The following is a 24,677-nucleotide window of genomic DNA, read 5'->3' as shown; positions in this document are numbered from 1 at the left end:
AGGTTAATTGGCCCCTTCTGAGCCACCATAATCCTGTCAGGGCTGGTGTGGGGTGAACTCCCTGTCACAATCTGCCTCGGAAGTATGAACAGCTGCCTGGAATACAAATCTGTGGTTCTAGGGAGACTTGTTTTTCAAACCTGATGCTTAGATCCTTGAGCCATCCCCTGTGGCATTAAATCTCTCTGTTTCCATGGCAAAAAACTGAAAGCAGATAGGCCTGTCTAAAGTAAACTCCCAAATCCTTAGTGGAACAGGGAGCATTTCTGAGTGTCCTTAGGATATCAGTGTTTAAATTCTGGAAGCAAACAGGTAATGAGACATTGACATGCTAGCGGGGCAAAGACAGAAGTGGAAGCTGTTGTGGTCCAATCACAGGCATTAAGTATGTGAGACTCAACACAGGGCATGGAGTGTCAGCATGCCCCCAGCAGTTACGATTGTATGCTCTGCAGGGACAATACTTTCAGGACCGAGGACACCCAAGGTTCACCTGCCCAGAGGAATGGGTCAGCTCGGGCAATCCCAAAGCCAATCCCTGAACCTCTGAAGCCCCTTGGTTCAGACATACATGCTCCCAAGTGGAGCTAATCCCCAGTTGTGCCTCTTGTTGAAGCAGCTTGTTGCTCTTGGTTTTGGACTGAGGAGATGTCTCATCTGTTCGTTGCTTTTGCCCCAGTTCCCAGTGCTGCTCCTCAGCTGTCTCTGTCAAGTACAACCCCGGCCGACATCCGAGTGACGTGGCTGCCTCTCCCTCCGGAGCTGAGCAATGGGAAGATAACGAAATATAAAATTGACTACTGCACCCTCAAGGAAGGTGAGGAGGAAATGTGCTCAGTGAGAAGCAGAGATTGGCGCATTCAGTGCGTTATTGCAGTTCTCAGAAATGTATTGTGTGTATGGTTAATGCTGGCAAAAGGTGCCGGGCTGAAAACCTTTAGGACCCAGAGGCCTTTGTTTATCCATATCCATACAGCATAGAGACCAGCCCTGCAGGTGTCCCCATACTGCCCCACTGATGTGCCTCAAACCTCCCCTGAAAGGGTTAGACAAGAATTCACTCCCCAGCGCCCATTCTGTGGCCACCCTCCGCTGAGCTCTGCCATTGCACATGGGAACTGGACTGAGGATTGCATTTCACCCGGGCCACCAAGTAAACATCAGAGGATAACAACTTCTGGCTGTCCCTGGTGTTTTATGTGTTTTGAAAGGGGTGTAATGATTATAGGGGTAGATGGGGAAGTGCATTCGATGAATTGTAATTGTAATAAATCAGATCATAGTGTCAAAATAAAACCGGTATCCCGGCAAGCCCATGTAACCACATTTGCCAGGTTTCGGCTTTATCTGGTTTTATTATATTGTTAGCCAGTACACTAACCCTTCAGTGGGGACATGGGCACTTTCTCATCGGTGCCGGCGTCCCAACCCCTAAAGCTTTCCTAGCTCTGCAGCTGGTCACCTCCAGGATGTAGGGAGGGGATTGGGAATGTGACAGTGACGGGTTTGAGCTGTATTTCTGTTCTGCACCATGACACCTGGTTCTTGGGTTTATTCTCGGCGCCTAAAAGTGGTTGCACCCAACCCGATGAGTCAGTGGGAAGCGTTTGAAACGTGTGCACCACGGGGGTGATGTGGGGTTGTTTAAGGTGTATCCGCACTGCAGCTGGGAGGTGGGATTCCCAGCGCGGATAGACAGTCCTGCGCTAGCTCAGCTCGAGCTAGCGTGCTAAAAATCGCCGTGTGACTTTTGCAGCACAGCTGTCAGCTCGGGTTAGCCACCTGAGCTCAGGGCCAGGGGATCGGGCGTGCTTGGATTCGGGCGGCCAGCCTGAGCTGCCGCCAGACCTGCAGCTTCCACACGGCTGCTGTTAGTGCACTAGCTGGAGCACACGTTTGTCTGCCTGCGCCTGGAAACACACCTCCCACCTGCAGTGTAGACACAGTCTTAATGTTAAAGAACTGGGGCAAAATTCCCACAGGAGCTCAAACAGGGTGAATCGTTTAAACGTGACCTTTACATTAACCATAGGGCCACTGTTTGAATCTCTAGCAAGGCTGATCTTTGCAGCTCCAATGGAAATCTCCCACCAGGCTCTATTGAAATCTTTAGCTGAACGTACCTTATAACAGAGATGATCTGAGGAGGCAGTGTTCAAATTTGGGTCTGGGTCTGGATTAGATTTAGGCTGGATTTGAAATGCCATGAGTCAGGGGTAGGTTCTTGGTTCATATCAGTTAATTCAGGCTAGCATTTGGCTGCAGATTTGATGGCACCAAAATCTCAGTAGGGGCTCTTCTGAGATTTTGGCCCAAGGTATTGAGATGTCCACCATCTAGAAGGGTGGAAATTTCACTCCATCAGCTGTTCTCGTGAGATTTCTGCCAGCTTCACGCTGTCTCACAATTCCTGCTGTATCCAGACTGGAATTGTGTGTGTTCAGTGGGGAGAACAGACCCCTTCCTGTTCTGAATGTGACCCAGAATCGAAGCTGGAAAGGGATTGCTGAATCACGATTCCAGTTTTGGCCCGTCTCTAGTTATAAATCATCATCGCGCTGTTACGTGACAATGTGACATGGAGGGAAGTTTGCCTCTGGGCCGAAGGCCAGCACAGTGCACCATGCAAGTCTCACCTCAGCTTATTTGTAGCCCGGATCTCGCTCTGCTGGCCCTCGGCACAGGGGCGAATTCACTCGGATTGGAATAAAGAAGTCTAACTGGGGTTTCCTTGGCTCTGGCAGATCAGATCTCCTCCACCGAGGTGGGTGCAAATGAGACGCAAATCACCCTTGAGTCGCTCCATCCCAATAAAGTCTACAAAGTGCGCATTGCGGCCAGCACCAGTGCAGGGTATGGGGCCCCGTCGGAGTGGACGCAGCACCGTACTCCTGACAAGGACAACCAAACACACGGTAGGGGGCGTGGTGTGCGTGGCATAGCTCCTTTCTCTTCGCTGGGGCTTGGAACAGCACCGCCATGAGGGTGGGAGGTCAATACCATGATCCCCATTTCTCAGATGGGGAAGCTGAGGCAGTTAGACTATACGGCTTACCCAACCTCACATAAGGTTGTGTCTACACTAGGGAATTGTAGCACTAGGTCCCAGGCACACCAGAACCCCTTCCCTAGGTTTCCATTTAGTATAGGAAACCAGAATGCTTTCCCCTGTCCCTTGCTGCTGGGTGTGTTGGTGATGGGTCCTTCTCCCCACCACCTCCCAGATCTTCCTCAGGCTGCACGTTATAAGCAAGGGCTGATGAAAAATGAGTGTGGACATGTCTGGAAGTGGGTCGACAAAATTAACATACCAAGATGAAAGCAGAGCCAACAGACAGCAGCCGTAAAGGTGGTGCTGTAGCTAACTCAAAATAGGGCAGGTAAACTCCACCCCACCACAGTAGCTCCCAATCACCAGTTCTGCCTGCTAGACTGCACCCCCTTGCTATGTAGATGAACATCAGTTCTGTTATTCTGTGTTTATCTGGTTGGCCCATGCAGTGACAGAATTGTGACCGCTCCTCTCTGCCACATCAGGGGCATGTCCCCTCACTGGGACAGACCCTGCCTGTCCTTCAGGGGTGGAGAGAAGGAAGCCCCTTAGCAAAGGAAGGAAACACCGAGGAGTTGCTGAAATGTGGGTTTCTTTCCTCTTGTTTTTCTAGTTCCATTTGCCCCGACAGAATTAAAGGTCCGAGCGAAAATGGAATCCCTCCTGGTCACTTGGCAACCCCCAGCCAACCACGCCCAGATTTCAGGCTACAAGCTGTACTACCGGGAAGTGGGCACAGAAGAGTCAAGTGACGAAAACCCCTCTGATGGCACGGAAGAGGAGAGCTGGGATGTGGGGCCCATAAAGCTAAAGAAGAAAATGAAGCAGTATGAGTTAACTCGACTAGGTTAGCTGGTTAAGTCTACTTCTTACCAACATGTACTGGCACCGTGGTTCCACCTTGCAGTGCAAGGAGGTCGTGATCAAGAACTTCTAAGAAGGGGCAAAGTTATTTGGCTGCAAGCCCTTCAGCTGTACCATTGCATCCTACAGAGTCTGCTGAATGTACCTGACTTCTAAAGCTCCTCCCACTGTTAAGTCTTTAGCCAAACTGTTGCAGGGATGAGTGTACTGAGAGTTTAGGGGGCAGAAATTAACCTCTGTCTCATTCAGGTACTTGTGAGACCACCTGTCAGTGCAGGATCCGAGTGCTAAATTATTTTCATAATAGTAAATATTAAAATGCAGAAACTTCTGAAAGCTAATGTAGTGACAGATTATTCTCTAATCCGTGATTAAATAATATCTGGTGAAGCACAGATTGAAATGGTTGGTGTATCCTACGTTCGTATCTCAAAACTCAGGTCACAACAATCATCTGTCCCCACCTACATATTTCTAAGAACCTCTCATAGAATCATAGACGATGAGGGTTGGAAGGGACCTCAGGAGGTCATCTAGTCCAACCCACTGCTCAAAGCAGGACCAATCCCCAACTAAATCATCCCAGCCAGGGCTATGTCAAGCCGGGCCTTAAAAACTTCTAAGGATGGAGATTCCACCACCTCCCTAGGGAACCTATTCCAGTGCTTCACCACCCTCCTAGTGAAAACGTTTTTCCAATATCCAACCTAGACCTCCCCCACTGCAACTTGAGACCATTGCTCCTTGTTCTGTCATCTGCCACCACTGAGAACAGCCCAGCTCCATCCTCTTTGGAACACCGCTTCAGGTAATTGAAGGCTGCTGTCAAATTCCCCCTCACTCTTCTCTTCTGCAGACTAAATAACCCCAGTTCCCTCAGCCTCTCCTCATAAGTCATGTGCTCCAGCCCCCTAATCATTTTAGTTGCCCTCCGCTGAACTCTCTCCAATTTGTCCACATCCTTTCTGTAGTGGAGGGCCCAAAACTGAATGCAATACTCCAGATGTGGCCTTACCAGTGCTGAATAGAGGGGAATAATCACTTCCCTCAATCTACTGGCAATGCTCCTACTAATACAGCCCAATAGGCCATTAGCCTTCTTGGCAACTAGGGCACACTGCTGACTCTCATATCCAGCTTCTCGTCCACTGTAATCCCCAGGTCCTTTTCTGCAGAACTGCTGCTTAGCCAGTCAGTCCCCAGCCTGTAGTGGTGCATGGGATTCTTTCTTCCTAAGTGCAGGACTCTTCACTTGTCCTTGTTGAACCTCATCAGATTTCTTTTGGCCCAATCCTCCAATTTGTCTAGGTCACTCTGGACCCTATCCCTACCCTCCAGCATATCAACCTCTCCCTCCAGCTTGGTGTCATCTGCAGACTCACTGAGAGTGCAATCCACGCTCATCCTCCTGATCATTAATGAAGATTTTGAACAAAACCAGTCCCAGGACCAACCCCTGGGGCACTCCGCTTGATACCAGCTGCCAACTAGACATTGAGCCATTGATCACTACCCGTTGAGCCTGACGATCTAGCCAACTTTCCATCCACCTTATAGTCCATTCATCCAGCCCATACTTCTTTAACTTGCTGACAAGAATACTGTGGGAGACCGTATCAAAAGCTTTGCTAAAGTCAAGGTATATCATGTCCACCGCTTTTCCCATGTCCACAGAGGCAGTTATCATATCACAGAAGGCAATCAAGTTGGTCAGGCATGACTTACCCTTGGTGAATCCATGCTGACTGTTCCTGATCACCTTCCTCTCCTCCAAGTGCTTCAAAATGGATTCCTTGAGGACCTGCTCCATGATTTTTCCAGGGCCTGAGGTGAGGCTGACCAGTCTGTAGTTCCCAGGATCCTCCTCCTTCCTTTTTTTAAAGTTGGGCACTATATTTTCCTTTTTCCAATCGGCCAGGACCTCCCCCGATCACCACGAGTTTTCAAAGATAATGGCCAGTGGCTCTGCAATCACATCAGCCAACTCCCTCAGCACCCTCCGATGCAATAGATCCGGACCCATGGACTTGTGCACGTCCAGCTTTTCTAAACAGTCATTAACCTGTTCTTTCACCACTGAGGGCTGCTCACCTCCTCCCCATACTGTGCTGCCCAGTGCAGCAGTCTGGGAGCTGACCTTGTCTGTGAAGACTGAGGCAAAAAAAGCATTGAGTACTTCAGCTTTTTCCACATCCTCTGTCACTAGGTTGCCTCCCCCATTCAGTAAGGGTCCCACACTTTCCCTGACCACATTCTTGTTGCTAACATACCTGTGGAAACTCTTCTTATTATCCTTCACATCCCTTGCTAGCTGCAACTCCAACTGTGCTTTGGCCTTCCTGATGACACCCCTGCATGCTCGAGCAATATCTTTATACTCCTCCCGATTCATCTGACCAAGTTTCTACTTCTTGTAAGATTCCTTTTTGTGTTTAAGTTCACCGACGATTTCTCTGTTAAGCTAAGGTGGTGGCCTGCCGTACTTGCTATTCTTTCTGCACATTGGGATGGTTTGTTCCTGCACTCTCAATAAGGCTTCTTTAAAATACAGCCAGCTCGCCTGGACTCCTTTCCCCCTCATTAGCCTCCCAGGGGATCCTGCCCATCAGTTCCCTGAGGGAGTCAAAGTCTGCTTTTCTAAAGTCCAGGGTCTGTATTCTGCTGCTCTCCTTTCTTCCTTTTGTCAGGATCCTGAACACGACCATCTCATGGTCACTGCTGCCTAGGTTGCCACCCACTTCTACTTCCCCTACCAATTCTTCCCTGTTTGTGAGCAGCAGGTCAAGAGGAGCATGGCCCCTAGTTGGTTCCTCCAGCACTTGCACCAGGAAGTTGTCCCGAACACTCTCCAAAAACTTCCTGGATTGTCTGTGCACTGCTGTTTTGCTCTCCCAGCAGATGTCAGGGTAGTTGAAGTCCCCCATGAGAACCAGGGCCTGTGATCTGGAAACTTCTGTTAGTTGTCCGAAGAAAGCCTCCCCGTCCTGGTCTGGTGGTCTATAGCACACGCCCACCATGACATCACCCTTGTTGCTCTCGCGTCTAAACTTAACCCAAAGGCTCTCAACAGGCTTTTCTCCAGTTTCATACTGGAGCTGTGAGCAATCATGCTGCTCTCTTACATACAGTGTATGTAAGATGCATCTCTAATGCAGCCAAGTGTGTTTGTTACTTAAGGTTAAAAAGCACATGAGATGTCTGCTCCAGATTAAAATACAGCCGTGAGTTAATCCTCACCACACTGCTCTCAGGTTGGTATTATTTTCCCCATTTTACAGAGGAGAAAAATTGAGGCAAAAAGGTTCAGAGCTGGTGGTCAGAGAATGAGTCTGAGTCACAGCTGGGATAATAAGCCGCAATCAGATCTGAAGGACAACTTTAGCTAACAAGGTGCTTGTAACCATTTACTACAATAGACTATCTGTATAGTATCTGACTAGAGTAATTAGTTAATTAACCAACTGATAAGAAATCCGACATGCCATGAGTACTCTTGAAATAGGACTCTCCCTTCTTTGCCCCATGGCTCACCCTTGTAATTGTCGCATTCTGTAACTAGTTGGTTAATTACTAGGCTCAGAGGTACAATATATAGGGCTCTATGGGACTGATCTTCAGCTAGTGTAAAATCAGCATAATTCCCTTGAAGTCAATGCAGTTGTGCTGATTTTTGCCAGCTGAGGATCTGGCCCCATGTAGTGCAGCATTTTGCTTTGTTGACAAAGGCCAGCTGTTGAAACAGCAGTCTGAGTGTGCTTGCTAGCTTGATTTACACACCTCACGTATATTATGGATGGTTTAACAGTCAATATATAGGACCTGGGAGGCTAACTTATGTCACCACTAAATAAACTTTCCCCGTCTAGAATCGCTTTACAGCTGTGTCTACTCGTAGCCTGGAGAGGGTGTTAGCAGTTACAAGCCACTCTGAAGAATTTAGATCTGTAATTACTGCATGGAGGAAACCACATCTGTACATCATGTACTGTCCTTACCACTGACAAACCAGCAAGGAGAGTGGCCCAGGAATGATCTGAATTGGTTCCAAATGGTCCGGCACATCAGTGCTCAGAACATGACTTGTTCATCCGTAATTACTTCCTTACATTTGGGCATCAATCATCTCTTGATGGTTTCCTTATGATGGGGCTGACGTGGATTAACTAGTGTAACTTCATGAAGAGGCTGAACTGTCTTCCAGTTGGGAGCGTCCTCTTTTGATTTTCTGTGGAATGACGAGCTCTTGGGGGCTTGGAAAAGGGATGGGGTAGAAGCACCTAGTGTACGCTGAGAATGCAAAGGTGATGGGGAAGGCAGGGGAGTGTGAAAACCCAGCAAGAGTCGAAGTATGAGCATGCTGATTGAAGGCTAGACTGTGCAACCCTTGCACTGGTGGGCGCCAGCTCACACAAGCAGGTGTTGATTTCATTGAGGCTACATGTGCGAGTCAGGATTGCACAATCTGGATCATGGGCACTTGGCGAGAATATCACAATTCAGTTGGGACGAGGGATTGGATAAGGAACTGCAAAGTATTAAAAAGGGAACAGAGTCAGGAAAATCATTGTGCAGGAAATAGGAGAAATGGGACATTGTAATCAACACAAGTCTGTCGTTCCGGGCTTAATCCTGACATGTGTTGGCTCCAAGAATTCTCACTGATTTCAGTGGACATTCTAGGCCTGACTCTAGCAATTAATCACTAGTAACGGAATGTAACCCAAGGGCCAGGATCTAGAAGAAAAAGAAACACTGAGGGCCTAATTGTGCCATCCATGTTAATGGCTAGTAAGTAGTACCTTACTTTGGGAGCGGTACCAGGTACTTTTTAGCCTGAGAAAGGGTGGGAGAGTTAATGCCCAAATGAGCACTTAAGAAAATGAATGCAAAAATATATATTAGTCTATTGGAAATATTACAGCCATCCAGATCCCATATTTGAAGCGATGCAGCCTAGATTATTCTGGATCAATTTAATATAGGCATACACATATATAAGGGGATATAACAAAATAGATCTGTTTTCACCCTGCCTGCTAGCTTCGATAGCAATTCTTGAAAGGTTGATAAAACGTCAAGTCTGTAAGCTTTCAGATATTGAACTTCTGAGCCTTGATTATAAGAAACAGGAGCCTAACTCCAGCTTTCGAAAACCAACGTGGCCTGATTCTCAGTGGCTAGGTGGTGCAGTGGAAATGATCCGGATTCGTATGCCAGGGGTCGCAGATACAAATCCCAGCTTCTAGATTGCATAAGTGGCAAAAATTGATGCTAAGAATCTCCAGAGTTATAACTGCTGCCCCTTGCAGAAAGTTTGCAGTATCAAACTTCGTGTTTCACAATCTCTATTAGAGATCAGGATGAGGAGCAGATTATCTCACGTCCGCTTGCTGTATGGTTTCCTGTACCTTCCTCTGAAGCATCTGGTGCTGGCCACTCTCCCAGACTGGGCTAAATGGACCTCAGGTCTGATCCAGTCTGGTAATTCCTATATAAGTACTGAGCACCCGGCTGCAACTTCTGGTGTCAATGGGATCTGCTGGATACTTGCACTCCTGGAAATCTGGGCTCTAAGTTAAGTGCCTAAATGGGGATTTAGGAGCCTGACTTTAGGCTCTCATCATTGTAAAATTTTGGCCATGATGTTTAAAAGGAAAAAAGTCGTTACTGTATTAACAGTGTATGCGGGCACAGTGAGACTTGGCCTTTCCTTCCTGTCTTCGTGCTATTTCTTCCAGGGCAAGTTGTCCATTTTGCAACATCTTCCTTCTTGCCCTAACGCTCCCCTACCCAAACCAGACTCATTTCCCAGTGTTCCTCTCAGAAGGTTTTGTGAAGCTGAGAAAGTAACGCACAGAGCGAAACTCTGAGCAAGCGTTTGTGGAGCGGGGCCATTGATCAGTTACGTGCCACTGAGCCTGAGAACTCAGCGACTCTGTAGTCCAACAATGATAGCCCCTGCCTCAGTGAATTTAAGAGGCTCTCCTTTGTCAGAGGAGGCATGAATGCAGGTCAGCCAGTCTGTTTTCATCATCGCGCAACACCAAGGCGGCTTTTGAGGGAGACAAAACTGTGTTTGCTTTGGGGAGCCTTTCAGCGTGAAGAATGTGGCCGAACTGTTTTTAGATTCCGAACGTGAACACGTATTGTGAAGCCAGGGCAGCCTTCCGAGCACCCTTGGGGTAATTGGCACCAATAGGCCCTGGGAGCATAATTGGCGCAATAATAATAAAATTGGCATCAGTGAGACGGGCTTTGTGCTGCTTACATTGGCACGGCAAAGGAGCCGGTGAGCCATCGGGGCAGGGGATGAATAGGCACATCCCTAATTAACAAACTTCAGCAGCTAAATGCAGCCGAGGGAACCAAAGAGACTATGGGCTGCTTTCAGCGCATTTCTGAACAAGGGACTAGATGTCTAGAGAGAATTGCCAGTTTCCCTCTATTTAAAAACTTTGAATCTTTTAAGTAGTTTCCTTGAATAAACATCCCTGCTAAAATGTCCCCCAACATGGCAGGAGAGGCTTCTAGTTTGTGAAAGACCAGAAGAAAGAGGCAGGCAAGCTTTGCAACGGCCTTTTGGACTGTGTGGGCTAAGTTTGGTGTCCGTTGTCGGAACTAACGAAAGCGCAGCTAATGCTGCCGGGAGATATTCTGGGCCTTTTCCTGCAACCCCGTTTGGGGTCAGTGGGAGAATTTCACTTGAAACAGGGATCTCTGTTTCCTTTCTGAAGGCGCCTGGCTTTATTATTAAAGCAGCTGTGTCTGAGAAAGCGGTAGGCTCTGTTTGTTGTTGTGCGCACCAGAGTTTTTCTGACTGTAAGAATTTCTCTTGGTAGATGAGACAGTTTGGGACCGATCCTGTGCTTCTGTGTGCACCAAAAATTCTTGTCAACTTTAATAGAAGTTTTCAAGGTGCAAGGAATTGCAGGATCCAGCACTGTGTCTTTAAAAATACCCCCTCCCCGTGGCTGTACAATGTATCCTTCTGATCAGAATACATGAACTGGGCTTTCCCTGAGCAGAGGTTATTGGCACAGTCACACCATGAGAGAAGTTCTCCCACTAGGCTAAGGGGCTGCTGAAGGGCCCTCTGCATAATTAGAAGGTGATTGATTTTGTTTTGTAGATTTGCAAGGGTGTTGTTGAGTTACAAGGATAAATTTAATGTGATGCTTTTGTTTACTTTGGATGGTCAGCTTTAGTACACGTGTGTGTATGTGTGTGGGCGTGTGCAAGGGAGAGAGAAGTAAATACGCTTGTGTTCTGTGGTAGGTTGGTCTTGGATGGGAGCAAAAGGGAGTAAGGTCTAAGATATTTCTTAGAGCACTCGTTAGTGCAGTATCTAAGCAATCACTCTGAGGATCTAGCCCTAAATTACTGGGTAAAGCAACTGGAGCAAAGAGTATTAATGTGTCACCTATCTTTGGAGAGGCCATTGGGTTACCACCCATCCGGGTTTTCCCAGATAATCCTGCTCCAATGCTTGCAGGACATTCATAGCTCCTCGAACAACTCCCGGGACCTCTTAAACGCAGTCATCTTGCACTGTGGGACAATGTCGTGATGAAGCTTTAATGCAACATGATGCTACCTTCAGTGATAGAGGCAGGCACACAGGATTGGGGGTCAGGAAATCGTGAGTTCTTATTATATTGGCTCTGCCACTGACTCAATCGGTGACCCTGAGCAAGTCACCTTGCCTCTCTTGGCCTTGGTTTCCCCATCGATAAAACGGAGATGATAACACTTTGTAGGGTGGTTGTAGCCTGATGAATTCGCTAATATCTGAATGTGGAATCTGAATGTTTTTAAGCCAGTGCAGCTCTGTTGAGATTGGGCAAAGATTAACTTCTGCTGAGTGATTTTTGCAACCAGAAACATCGTTCATTTTTCCAGCCCCGGGGAGACTCTATGAGGTGAAGCTGGTGGCGTTCAGTAAGCATGAAGATGGCTACGCAGCTGTATGGAAGGGCAAAACAGAAAAGGCATCAGCGACAGCAGTAGGTAAGCAATACCCCTGTGACTTCATAGGGCACTTCTGAGCTATTTCACCCGTGAGCTTCTGCCCACATGTTCTGCTCTCTTCTGCTCTGCCCGGGGGTCTAAGATAAAGGTCTGGGATAAAGATATGGAGGCAGACATTTAGGAATCAAAGAGACAGCAGTCGTGATCTAGCACTGGTGTCAAACATAATCACTTCCATGGAGAATGAGCAGGGCCATCCGAATTTTTAGAGCCACCAAAAAGTGGGTAATATAGATAAATAATAATACAGACAAATGCGTCAGTTTCATTATTTGTTTCCCTTAGTGGTGAAATTAGGCCATTATTGTGATCCACAAAGCGTATTCTATCTGTTCATGGTTAAGGCTAAGATTTTGTCACAGATATTTTTAGTAGAAGTCACGGACAGGTCATGGGCAACAAAGAAAAATCCATGGAAGCCGTGACCTATCCCTGACTTTTACTAAAAAGATCTGAGACAAAATGGGGATCTGTGGGTGCCCACACCACCTGCAGCGGGGTGGCTGCGCAGGGGCTAGGAGCTCCAGGGGCCCCCACTGCGGATTGGGTGTCAGAGTTCAAGGTCCTACCGCCCATGGCTGGAAGCTGCCGGGGCCCCCACTGCCTGCAGCAGCTGGGGGCTGTGGGGTACCCCTGCTGCCCGCAGCTCTGGGTGTCCCCCCCCAGCTGCAGTGGCCGGGAGCTTGGAGGTTCCCCTGCCGCCCATGCCCACAATGGCTGGGAGGTCGGGGGTTCCCCTGCTGCCCACGGGGGCCAGGAGCTGTGGGGTACCTCAACACTCTTTGGCAGCTTGGAGCTCCAGGGGCCACCAGAGGCAGCGGGGGTACACTGGAGATCCCTACCTCCGCGGGCGGGGGTAGGGGTGGGACCCTGCAGCTCCCCACTGCTGCAGGCTGAAGTCACGGAGGTCGCTGGAAGCCATGGATTCTGTGACTTCTGTGACCTCCATGACTAAATCTTAGTACTTATGTTGCCCAGTACAATTGAATCTGAGCAGCTGGCAATCTTTAATTAATTTATCCTCGCACATCCTGGGAGGCAGGGCAGTTATCCCCATTGCACAGATGGGGAACTGAGGCAGAGAGTAACTAAGTGACTTGCCCAAGGTCACATAGGAAGCCTGTGGCAGAATAGAGAACTGAGCCCAGGTCTCCCCAGGCTAGTGCTCTAACCACTGGGCCCATCCTCCTCTTGATTCATCAGCAATGACTGCTCTTCTCTGTCCCATGCCACTGATACGTGTGTATTTCTTTCTTCTTCCTTCATGTACCATAGACCCTCCAGTTCAGAAGGGCCCCCCGCTGCCCCCAGCCCATGTCTATGCAGAGTCCAACAGTTCAACCTCAATTTGGCTCAGGTGGAAGAAACCAGACTTCACGACTGTCAAGATTGTCAATTACACCGTGCGTTTCAGCCCTTGGGGACTGAAAAACGCCTCTCTTGTCACTTACTACACAAGGTAAGTGTGTCGCGCAACAGGCTGAGCGACACAACAGCTTCCTTGTTGGAAAGAAAACAAACATACGGGAGAAACGTGGGAAACCTGGCGGCGGGGTGGTTTAGTATGTCCAGGACGCATGTGACTCTGACTTGTATCCATTAGCTCAATTCTAAATCAGGGCTGGGCAAAAAGCAGCTCCTGGAGAATGGTCCGTATCTGAAACACAGAGGTGGGGCTTAGGAGAAAGCAGGCATTTTTCCATCTTGATTTGTGGGGGCCAGCCTGCACTGCATGCTGGGATCTGTAGTTTCCACATCTTTGTATTAAGGATAAAGCCAGCTGAAGTATTTTCAGCCCCAAATATTCAGAGATCATGACATTTTAAAAAAAATACAGCGTTTTGGTTTAAAAATCGTGACATTTAAAAATATATATATAACAAATTTGGCGTGGCTCGTATATTTGTCTTCTGGGTTTTGAGGCTTTAGCGGGGTCACATTTTCAATCTTTTCTCTGCAAGAAAATCATAAATAAATGAACTGTCATGAAGGCTAGAAACATACTTTTATTTGAATGGAAGCTGTGATTCTCACGTAATCCCATGACTCCTGGAGCTTGGACTTTAAGAAACATATGAAAGATAGTGAGACTTGTGATAGAATTTGATCCGCTCCATTGCACTCACATCTTCTCTGGCCCATGGGCGCCTGGTAAGTTGCTGAGGTGGCCGGCAATGGGACCCCAGCCTGTGTTAATCTGCCCTGCGTGTCTGTGTTCCTTGGCAGTTCTGATGAAGCTATTCTCATCAGTGGATTGAAACCCTATACCAAGTATGAGTTTGCAGTCCAGTCTAATGGAGTTGGGATTGACGGACCGTTCGGCAGCGTGGTGGAGAGGTTCACCCTTCCTGACCGTAAGTACCGCACCGTGGTGAACATAAATCCCCAAACTCACGGAGCTCTCCCTGATTGGAGGAAGGCCAGTCTCACCTCATGTGCCTTGCCCACTAGTGGAGCAATGACGTAAATCTCTGAAGACCGTTTTCAGCTGCCAATTCTGTCGTTCCCTCTGTGTACTCACTCAGCAGATGTAACGTGCTTGTACGCTGAAAGGCCTGGGAATCCGTCTCGCTGTCTCTTGTCATCCCTCAGTCCTCTTCCGCATCAATGGAGGCTGAGAGCCATTTGAAAGCCCAAGAACCGGTCCAAAGCCCACTGAAGAGATGCTGCCATTGGACTTGGCTTTGTAACCACAGAGGAATGGAGGCAGAACTCGAGAAGAGCAATTGATATGAATCAGGGCAATTATGTTTATTTCAGATTTGAGTTTTCTTTTGTTTTCTTGGGGTGGGGGGGTGGCGATTTTCTCTAAGAAATCCTGCTTTCTAGTGAGGTGCCCGGGGCTGCCCTGGGGGTTGCTTTGAGCAATCGGTCCTGGCTACGGCTGACAGATGTTGTCAAAATGAGAGTCGTTGAGCCTAGCGTGTTTGTGTAGAGGCAGTGGCAGGAGTTTGAGCCTCCCACTCTGCCCTAGGGCTGGCAGAGGCTGAGAGCCCTGAGGAACACGGCTAGCTCCGGTAAGTCAGGGGATAACCTCTCTTGTCCAATAGCAACCTCCAGTGGCTGCTTTGGGAGTGGAGTTAACTGACTTTTAACTGACTATCATTTGTGGATGATACTAAACTGGGAGGAGTGGTAGATATGCTGGACGGCAGGGATAGGATACAGAGGGACCTAGACAAATTGGAGGATTGGGCCAAAACAAATCTGATGAGGTTCAATAAGGATAAGTGCAGGGTCCTACACTTAGGACGGAAGAACCCAATGCACAGCTACAGACTAGGGACCGAATGGCTAGGCAGCAGTTCTGCGGAAAAGGACCTACGGGTGACAGTGGATGAGAAGCTGGATATGAGTCAGCAGTGCACCCTTGTTGCCAAGAAGGTCAATGGCATTTTGGGATGTATAAGTAGGGGCATAGCGAGCAGATCGAGGGACATGATCGTCCCCCTCTATTCGACATTGGTGAGGCCTCATCTGGAGTACTGTGTCCAGTTTTGGGCTCCACACTACAAGAAGGATGTGGATAAATTGGAGAGAGTCCAGCGAAGGGCAACAAAAATGATTAGGGGACTGGAACACATGAGTTATGAGGAGAGGCTGAGGAAACTGGGATTGTTTAGTCTGCAGAAGAGAAGAATGAGGGGGGATTTGATAGCTGCTTTCAACTACCTGAAAGGGGGTTCCAAAGAGGATGGCTCTAGACTGTTCTCAATGGTAGCAGATGACAGAACGAGGAGTAATGGTCTCAAGTTGCAGTGGGGGAGGTTTAGATTGGATATTAGGAAAAACTTTTTCACTAAGAGGATGGTGAAACACTGGAATGCGTTACCTAGGGAGGTGGTAGAATCTCCTTCCTTAGAGGTTTTTAAGGTCAGGCTTGACAAAGCCCTGGCTGGGATGGTTTAATTGGGGATTGGTCCTGCTTTGAGCAGGGGGTTGGACTAGATGGCCTCCTGAGGTCCCTTCCAACCCTGATATTCTATGATTCTATGACTTTGGAGGGTGGCTCCCATCCAGCTGTGGTGGTAAGAGAGCTTTGTGGGCGGGGAATTAAAAACCAGAAGGGGGCAGGGGGCTCGGAGGATCCCTTGCCCGAGGATAAGAAAAGCTTCGGTGTATTTTAATGTTGTATCTCTTCCTGAGCTGTGCAGCTACACCCGTGTTTTCCTGCTACTCCTTAGCTTGCTGGCCAGGACGGACAAACTCCCCACTGTTTGTGCCTCAGGGAGCACACCCTTCCATTCAGCTCCAAAGTCAACAATGAGCAGCCCTGTTTGTGCACCATTTGCATCCATCCATGTTCAGATCACTCCGGTGTGCGTGCAGATCACTCCGGTGTGCATCCAGCCACCCAGCTCCCATCTGCAAATGCAGCTTTGGCACGAGCCCACTTTTGGGGGTACCAAATTGGAGGTGTGTCCCAAAGAGCTGAGCTTTCACCATTTCCCCTTTGGTTCCTGTTGAACATTTGGGGCAGTCGTCGTATCCTTTGTCTCTTCAGGGCCGTCGACGCCTCCATCCGACCTCAGGCTGCAACCGATCAACCCATATGCTGTGCAGGTGCATTGGTGTCCTCCAGTCGAACCCAATGGCATCATTGTGGAGTATGTCATCCTGTATAATGCAAACAACACACAGCCCGATGACATGTGGACTCTGCTGAGGAAAGAAGGTGAGCACCTGGAGTAGCTCAGGAGCGTGTCCATTGGGCTGGGTCCAGAGTGGAGGTGCGTTGACTTCAATCCTTGTTGGGCACATGTGCCAGTCCTAATAAATGTCAGTTCAGAATCCCCCCATTTCCCTGGCCCTCTCTGCTTTCTGACAGGGGTCATGCGTCTCTGCTATCTAGCCTCGAAACACTGATAACAGAAGTCTAATGAGCTGGGGGACAGATAATGTTGAGGAAAGGCTGCGCTAGCCTGCAATACAATTAGAAATAGAGGTGGCGGAGGAGACCCACAGCTGAGAGCAGAGCATGAGCATTGAGAAGAGACGTGTGGGAGAGGAGGTGTGTTTGGAAGCAGGTGGGTTCTCTTGCCAGCTGCCTCTTTAGCAAGGCTCTTGGGTGCTCTGCGGATCGGGGCTGCAGAGAGACAAGATGTTATCGCTAGGCAGGGAAAGAACTTCCTGTTGACCGAGTGTCAAGGCTGTGGCTCAGAGATAAGAAAGGAGGAAAGCGGGTGGGTCGGTGGTTGAAAGACAATGCTGCATGTTTGCGGCTGCTCAGAAGCTAGGCCCTGTGAGCACATCGGCCACCTGAGATCATCCAGGAGGCCCTCTGCAAAACCAGGTCACTCCTATGTGTGGCGGTTTTCATCCGATAACGGTGTCAGGGCGGAGCTGCGGGCTGGGGAGGTGAAGCCCATGCGAGTGAGCGGAAATGGTCCGTGTAAGGTGCAGCAAGAAGTTAAGAGTTCAGCTGGTCATTTCTTGCAGTTTGTTCACCCATTGCCCTGAAGGAAAACTGAGCTTTTGAATGAGAAGACAGAAGGATACAAAATCAACAGGGCACACATTAAATGGGTTAAAACCTGCCTAATCGCTAGGTCTCAAAATGTAACTGCAAATGGGGAATGAGCTTGCAGCGGGTGTATTTCTAGTGGGCTCCTGCAGCGATCGGTTCTTGGCCCTACGCTATTTAACATTTTATCAATGACCTGGAAGATAAGATAAAATCATTACTGAGAAGGTGTAGAGACGACACACAGCTTGGGGGAGGGGTAAACAAGGAAGAGGACAAGTCCCAGATAGAGTGATCTGGATTGCTCAGTAAGCTGAGCGCAAGCAAACAATATGCATTCAGGATGGCCAAACGTAGAGTTAGATATCTAGGCACAAAGAATGGAGGACTCAGGCCTGGGAAGCAGTGACTCTGGAAAGGACTTGGGTAATCAGCTGCACAAGGTGGCCAAAAGGGCTAATGCGATTCTTGGATGCAGAAAGAGGGAAATCTCAGCAGGAATAGGGAGGTGAAATGACCTCGGTAACGGCACTGGTGCAACCATTTTGGAAACACTGCGGCCCGTTCTGGATTCTGACAGATGGGAGGGGATCAGAGAAGAGCCACAAGAATGATTAAAGGATGAGAAAACCTGCCTTATAGTGATTGACACATGGAGCTCAATCTATTTAGCTCGACAAAGAGAAGGTTGTGGGGTGATTTGACCCCAGTTGGTGAGTACCTACCTGGGGAACGGAAATGTGATGATAGAACAATATCCAATGGCTGGTAGCGGAAGCAAAACAAATTCAGACGGGAAAGAAGGCGCACGGTTTTCATCGGGACGGTAATTAACCACTGGAACAACTTACCAAGGGATGTGGTGCATTCTTGATCGCTGGCTGCTTGTAAAACTAGATCGGGTAGTTTTTTAACAGATGTGCCCTAGTTCAAACAGGAGTTAATTCAGGCCCACCTGTTGATCACTTTAGATAAGCTATTACCAGCTGGACAGTGGGGTGGGAGGAGGTATTGTTTCATATTCTCTGTGTATATATAAAGCCTGCTGCAGTTTCCACGGCATGCATCCGATGAAGTGAGCTGTAGCTCACGAAAGCTCATGCTCAAATAAATTGGTTAGTCTCTAAGGTGCCACAAGTCCTCCTTTTCTTTTTGAGTTAATTCAGGGAATCCTAGAGCCTGGGCTATGCAGGAGGTCAGACAAGATGATCACAGTGATCCCTTTTGGCCTTGGAATCTATGAATCTGTGAAAACGGAAAGGGTCAGAAATCTCTGGGGATGTATGGAGCTGAACTGCAGAGGCTTCTGACTGAATATTTCAAAATGGATGTTAATTAGGAATTAAAGTTAGCACATAGTGGATTTGGATTGGGACCACATCCTGCCAACAGCTCGGCATGTAGAGAACTTGACTGATGAGAGTCCTCTCAGTGGCTCAAATGGGATTGCTCACTGGGCTCAATCCATGGTAGCACAGAGGCGGTGGTCTAGGGGTATGGCCAAGGAACGACATAAATGTCAAGATTTTCAGGCCTGAAGGGACCATCTGATCGACCTCCTGCATATTACAGGCCAGAGAATTCCAATCCTGCGTCCAGCCCAGAATTTGGGAGCACGAGGCAGTGTAGCTGAAGGAGAGGCTTCAGTGAGATTACTCATGTGAGTAAAGTTTCACACAGGCAGGGTCAGGCTGCTAGTGAGCATATTAGTTAGCTACACCATAACTGTCCTGGGGTACAAAAGGCATCTCTTTACGTTATACTGCTTACAGACTCTGCTAGCTCGGAGAATGAAACAAAGTTCTGCAACCCCCCAGATAGCATCTAAACCGTAAACAATAAACCTTCTCACCTGCTTTTGAACAGGAAATACTTTCAGCACCGAGGTGCATGGCTTGGAGAGTGACACCAGGTATTACTTCAAGATGGGAGCAAAGACCATTGTAGGGTCTGGGCCGTACTCGAATGTAAAGGACGTGCACACCCTTCGCGAGAAGCAGTCAGGTATTCCAGTTTTTACTACCCCAGGAAGCATGCCCTGGTCTCGAGATGTCACTCTGAGCATTGAGTCACGCTCCATAATTGCCCATAGTTATTAGTGTTGTTTAGTTTTGTGTGCCAGCCAACGTGAACATGCTTAAACCGTGCTGGGATCGAGCCAAATTCAGCGTGTGCGCAGCTCTTGCTGACGTCTGTGGCAGTTGCCTATCCGTATCTTGGGGCAAGGATTTGGCTCTAATTGCCCATCTTGCAGCGATCAGATTAGTTCATGTAGCATTAAGGCAGCTGAATCTTTGACAGATGCCAGTTTGCTTTTATCTGCTTCAACGGTCATTGCCAAGTACTTCTTATAATAGTGTGTTGTGTGCGTATCTCTTTGTGTGTGTGTCTGAGATATGGGTCCAACTTGGGGCCAGTCGTCCCACTACCCCTGGGCTTTAGGGAACACTAGCTCTGGATCAGTAATTGGTCCGTTGGGCCCATTTTATATCCACGCGCCCAAAGTCGGTGTTTTTCTGAAGGCACTGGACGCTCTGCGTCCTCTTCCTGGTAGGGCTTGAGACGCTGACTCGACTCTGTCCTTCGCCTACTAGATGTTCTGGATACCCACTCGGTCACCGGGATCATCGTGGGAGTCTGCTTAGGTCTCCTCTGCATACTCTTCTGTACGTGTGCCAGTTTCCGCAGCAGCAAGCAGAGGTATGCCTTGCATTATCCGGACAGTAAGCAGAGCAGAGCACCGATGGGGAGCAGCACAAAAAGCCCCGTCAAATTCTTTCCCACATTGAGATGTGCTCTGTTGTAGAACAGTTGAATTTAAGGCAGTGAAAGATGCAGGCCCTAAAAATAATCCACGTCTTTCAATATAAAATTCCTTCTCTGTCATGTTGCTTTGCGGGGCGTGCCCGTGACGGAGCGCTGTTTAATGAATGCAGTCTGGTTTGCTGGTTTGTATGCTGCTGCAGTAGCTTTTCTTTAATCTGCATTGTTAGAGTAATTGTTTTTGCAGCAAAATAGAATGCTAATTGCCGTATCAAAGAACATTATCCTTCCTTCCTCTCTGCATATGCACAACACGGCTCCGCTGCATTTGGGTGCCTGGCTGATAGCTGTAAGCATGCACTGAGCAGCTTTGTGAACTTCCAGCAGGGAAGACTGTTAGAGGGTTCCCTTTCTTCCTGATGTAATGGAGTGGGTTGGCATGGTCGGGGCCAGATCCTCATTTGGGGTATATTGGCTGAGTCCTATTGATCTGACCTAGGTGTCAGAACCTGCCCTGTAACTGCTTACAAAGGAAATCATTTGAAGCCCAACTTTTGATGTAAGCCGTAGTTTTAGAGAGAGGCATTGTGAGCAGGTGGACTGAGCACAGGGCTGGGACCTAGGAGCTCCTGAAGTCTCATCCAGGCTCTGCCACAAACCCACCCCCATCACGTAACCTCCCTCTGTCACCTGTAAAATGGGGCTGATGAAACTTAGCTGCTTCATGTGGGGTGTGGTAAGCATGAGTGAGAGGTAGATCCTGGTCCTTGTCTCTCGCTCCCGTTACGGGGCACTAAGGACCAGCCACTGTGATCTGCTGGACAGGGGGCGGGTTGTAGAAACGGCACACTGTGCTTGTTACACAGCCCGGGCTCAGAGTGTGTTGGCAATAAGTGGTGAGCACAGGGGCCTTAACACTGATCCCTGCACCCAGCAGAGTAGCCAAAAGCAGAGCTGTTCCAGTCCTGTTGATAACAACCCAAGCAGAGAGGGGCAGTTTGGTCCAGCATCTGCCACTGCTCACGAGTTGGGAGATGACACCCCTTGAGCTCTGATTGGCTGGACAAGGGAGTCCAGGGCTGTTTGCCCTCCGAGGTGGAAACCTTTGTTTGTTTTCCCATCCCCTGCAGGGAGGCTCTGCCAGGCCTGGATTCTCAAGCCTCTGGGAATCACAGCTCCTATCACCGGGGCAGGCAGGGACCACCCGGGCCCAGCGCCAAGTCTGATTCTCATGAGCTGGAATCGCTCATGTCCCCGCTCTCTGAAGAGGTTCCCTTGCCCCTGGTGGACATCACAGAGCTGACGGAAGTACACAGCCTCATCCACACCAGCCTTCCGGATGACGGCATCCACGGGATAAGAAAGGTATCGCCAGTGCGAATGCTTACCACCGCCTTGCTCAGATAACCCTCTTAACCTGGAGCGGCACCAAGGAACCAAGCAGAGTTGCGTCTGATTTCCCCTCTGGCTCTGGATGGATCATTTCAGGGCAGGCACCATGCTAGCAAGGGGGGTTCCTGTATCACCTGATGCTGAGAATCCCTGACTACAGAGTATTATCAAATGTATTTCCTCTAATATGGTTATCCTGAGCTGTTTTCCCCCCAGTACACTGATTTTCATATCCAGCCATGTTAAGAATTTCCCAGTTCCTATAGCGAGTCCATGTCATCGCCAGTGCCAGAGGAGGACATTCCCTGGTGATGCTTTGGGGTTCACCCAGACCAGTAAGGGGGTGTGTCACCACCTGCCCTGTAGACCTGGGTACTTCTGTGCTGTGCAACTTTGGCTCCGAGCCCTGCCACCAGCAGCCTGCTCATGGGACAACGGCCTCACCCTGGCCTCCACCAGCCTGGTTCCTCCTTGCAGGGCGACACCAACAGCCCTTTCAGTCCTGAGAGAGAGAGTGTGTGTGTGTGTGTCCGTCCCCCCAAAGCTGTCTGCCCTGCCGCAGCTCTTGCCTTCCAGGCTAAGAGGGCCCAGCTCTCAAAGGCTTGAAGGGTGCAGTACCCCATCGTCCCTCTGTGATGGTTACCTCCAAGTCTTTCAGAAGGTCCTGATATCCTCAAAGTTCATCTTTGGTTTCAAAGCCAGGAAGCCGTCCTGGGGGCTCAGCTCTCTGTGTTCTCCACGGAGCTGACGCCATGTTAATTTTTGCAGTCTCCTGGGATTTTGCAATGCAAATGAATGGCCCATTGTTCTTGGCACACCTGGCTTGATTTGTCGTTGAGTCCAAGAGGTGTTGGCCATTCTCCTTTGTCTGGAAAAAAACTTTTTTGCTTCCTTGGTTTGTTTACAGATCCCAAAAGAGAGAATATCCATAATGTCACATACAGCATTGTTACGTACATTTCATAATGATTTTAGTGACCAACGTGGTGTTAGTTTTCCATTGATGTATTACAAGACACTTTCTAAAGGCAAGAGTCTCAGAGCTCCCGTAATGTTGACCTATGGATGCTGCTGTAGCTTCAAGGCAGGAGTAGATCCCCTGGCTGCAATGATCCCATTTTGGGGAAGGATGGAATAGTGGATGGATCTCCATAGCTATGGATTTGTGATCTGTTGCTTCTGCCTCAGTCCAGCTCCACCTCATCTCTGGGAACACAGCTCTGCGCTGTAGAGTAGAAAGGTTCTTCTCCCAGCAGAGCTGCCGTGGTTCTGTTCCACTCAGGTCCTTTGTGCCGTTGTGCAGGGCAGGGTTTGTTACTGATGCCTCTGTGTTCAATGCAAATGTCATAGTGGCCTTCACCACTAGAGAGACAAGGGAAAAAGGTCTCACCCTCTACTTAGCACTAATATGAATCCATTAGGACCAAACCACATTCGTCCTCTAGAATTTAATAGGGGTGAGACAAACAGAGTTCTGTAGAAAACTAATAGGGATTTTTAAAAATTAAACCGATAGCATTTAAAAGAGACTTAATATCCTTTCTTTAGCTTTTCTCGTCCTGTGGAATTCTATAGGAGGGATATAATTCTCCATTACATTCTGTACAATGGTTAAAAAAACGCCTTATAGAAAAGGTCCTCATTATCTAATTCTGGACTTTCCCATAAGGATTCTGATGAAAGCCAGACCTTACTGTAGTTGACAGTCAGCCATGCAAATTCTGCAGAGTGAATCTCCCTTTTTCAAAGGTTGGTAGACTTGCAGAGTTGTGCTGGGGTTTTTATCTGCCTGGCATGTCTATGGGCCAGTGGCAATATCATTACAGATGCTGATGTTTGCTAGCCATGAGCCTAAATCCCCCACGTTTTGGCCCCAGGCTTCCTCAAAGTTTGATGGTGTTCTGGACCAGGGCCTGGGTTTGGACCAGTCTCTGGTATTAATAGAACTGATCCAAAGCCCATTGAAGTCAATAGAAGGACTTCCATTGGCTTCATCAGAATTTGAATCAGGTCCTGTGTTAGGTCCTTGAGCCCTGCTGTAGAGCATGTTTGTCCATCAAAAGGCCCCACAATAGCATGTTGTGATTCTACAAAGGAGAAATTCCTCCAGCCTTTCGGTAAGAAAGATGATGCTGGACTCTACTGTGTTGTCTGTCTGGTCATAACTCTGGTTCAGTTGCAAGCCTGGGGCAATTTAATGACCATGACCAAGAAACTTGACTTTCCACTTAAGACAAGTAACTGTACAAGGACGTTGTGGCAATCAGTAAATCAAAAGAGAGATGCTTTAGCTCAAGCTGACGTTATGGACGTGATGCAGAAATGATGGAGTGAAATTCTAGGGACTGTGTTTTGCAGACGTTCGGACTGGATGATCATAATGGTCCATTCTGGCCTTAGAATCCATTGATCTATGAGAGAAGGTTGAAGTGGTTGTTGGCGAATGGCAAAAGAGGACGACAGTTTCTCTTTGGATGGAACCAATGAGATTCTTGGTTTATTTGAAAACGAGCATTGAAAGCAAAACCAGAATGCTGGATCGGAGAACTTGTATCGAGAAATATCTGAGGCTTTTTATAGAGAAAATTGTTTTGTCCTGTCTGATATTGTGGATGCACTCAGGTTTCAGTCCCCTTGGGACTCCTGCTAAACTCTGTGAGATCTTGTGGCCACGAATTCCACAGATTAATGATCGGGTTTCCAATGCAAATATTTGCGTTCACAAATTCGACATCTGCTTTCTACAAATACTCTCCCCAGTATTAACTTAAAATGTGCCGTTTTTATAAACATCAAGTTCACCAGCATGTTCACGGAGAGCAAACATCAGGAAGGTGACCTCAACTGAAGGGAGCTTGTGTTTTTATTTGTGGATCTGTATGTTTGGAGGTATTCTCCGAGCTCTATGTAATTTGCCTGACATTGCCTCGTCTTTCTCGTCTCCCTGCCCCCTTTTCTCTCTCAAGCAATGTCTGAAGCATTTCATTCCATTAGGGAACCTTTAATTGGCCTAATTTAGTTAATCTGTTTATGTCTTTCTTTGTAACCCGGGGAGAGTGTGTAAGGTAATTAGGAGGTTGAGTGAAACAGGCGCATTGTGAGCACAGAGGATTT

At 48.3% G+C, this 24,677-nt stretch overlaps 1 protein-coding gene across 2 annotated transcripts in view; it reads left to right on the top strand.

Annotated features, from left to right (window-relative positions):
* Positions 1-24,677, top strand: part of IGDCC4 (immunoglobulin superfamily DCC subclass member 4) — a 185,516-nt gene that overhangs the window by 135,207 nt on the left and 25,632 nt on the right. For both annotated transcript variants that reach the window (XM_073304341.2, XM_073304339.2), the window contains 10 exons: positions 680-817; positions 2,745-2,915; positions 3,666-3,899; positions 11,816-11,923; positions 13,220-13,403; positions 14,171-14,298; positions 16,449-16,619; positions 19,275-19,412; positions 20,003-20,108; positions 21,302-21,536. In XM_073304341.2, the coding sequence (XP_073160442.1) occupies positions 680-817; positions 2,745-2,915; positions 3,666-3,899; positions 11,816-11,923; positions 13,220-13,403; positions 14,171-14,298; positions 16,449-16,619; positions 19,275-19,412; positions 20,003-20,108; positions 21,302-21,536 (1,613 nt within the window). The remainder of the gene's footprint in view (positions 1-679; positions 818-2,744; positions 2,916-3,665; positions 3,900-11,815; positions 11,924-13,219; positions 13,404-14,170; positions 14,299-16,448; positions 16,620-19,274; positions 19,413-20,002; positions 20,109-21,301; positions 21,537-24,677) is intronic.

Source organism: Lepidochelys kempii, chromosome 10 (assembly GCF_965140285.1).
Source record: "Lepidochelys kempii isolate rLepKem1 chromosome 10, rLepKem1.hap1, whole genome shotgun sequence".
In the NCBI taxonomy this organism is placed as follows: Eukaryota; Metazoa; Chordata; order Testudines; family Cheloniidae; genus Lepidochelys; species Lepidochelys kempii.
The sequence above is the reverse complement of the archived record's forward strand: the minus strand, read 5'-3'. Positions and strand labels throughout refer to the sequence as shown.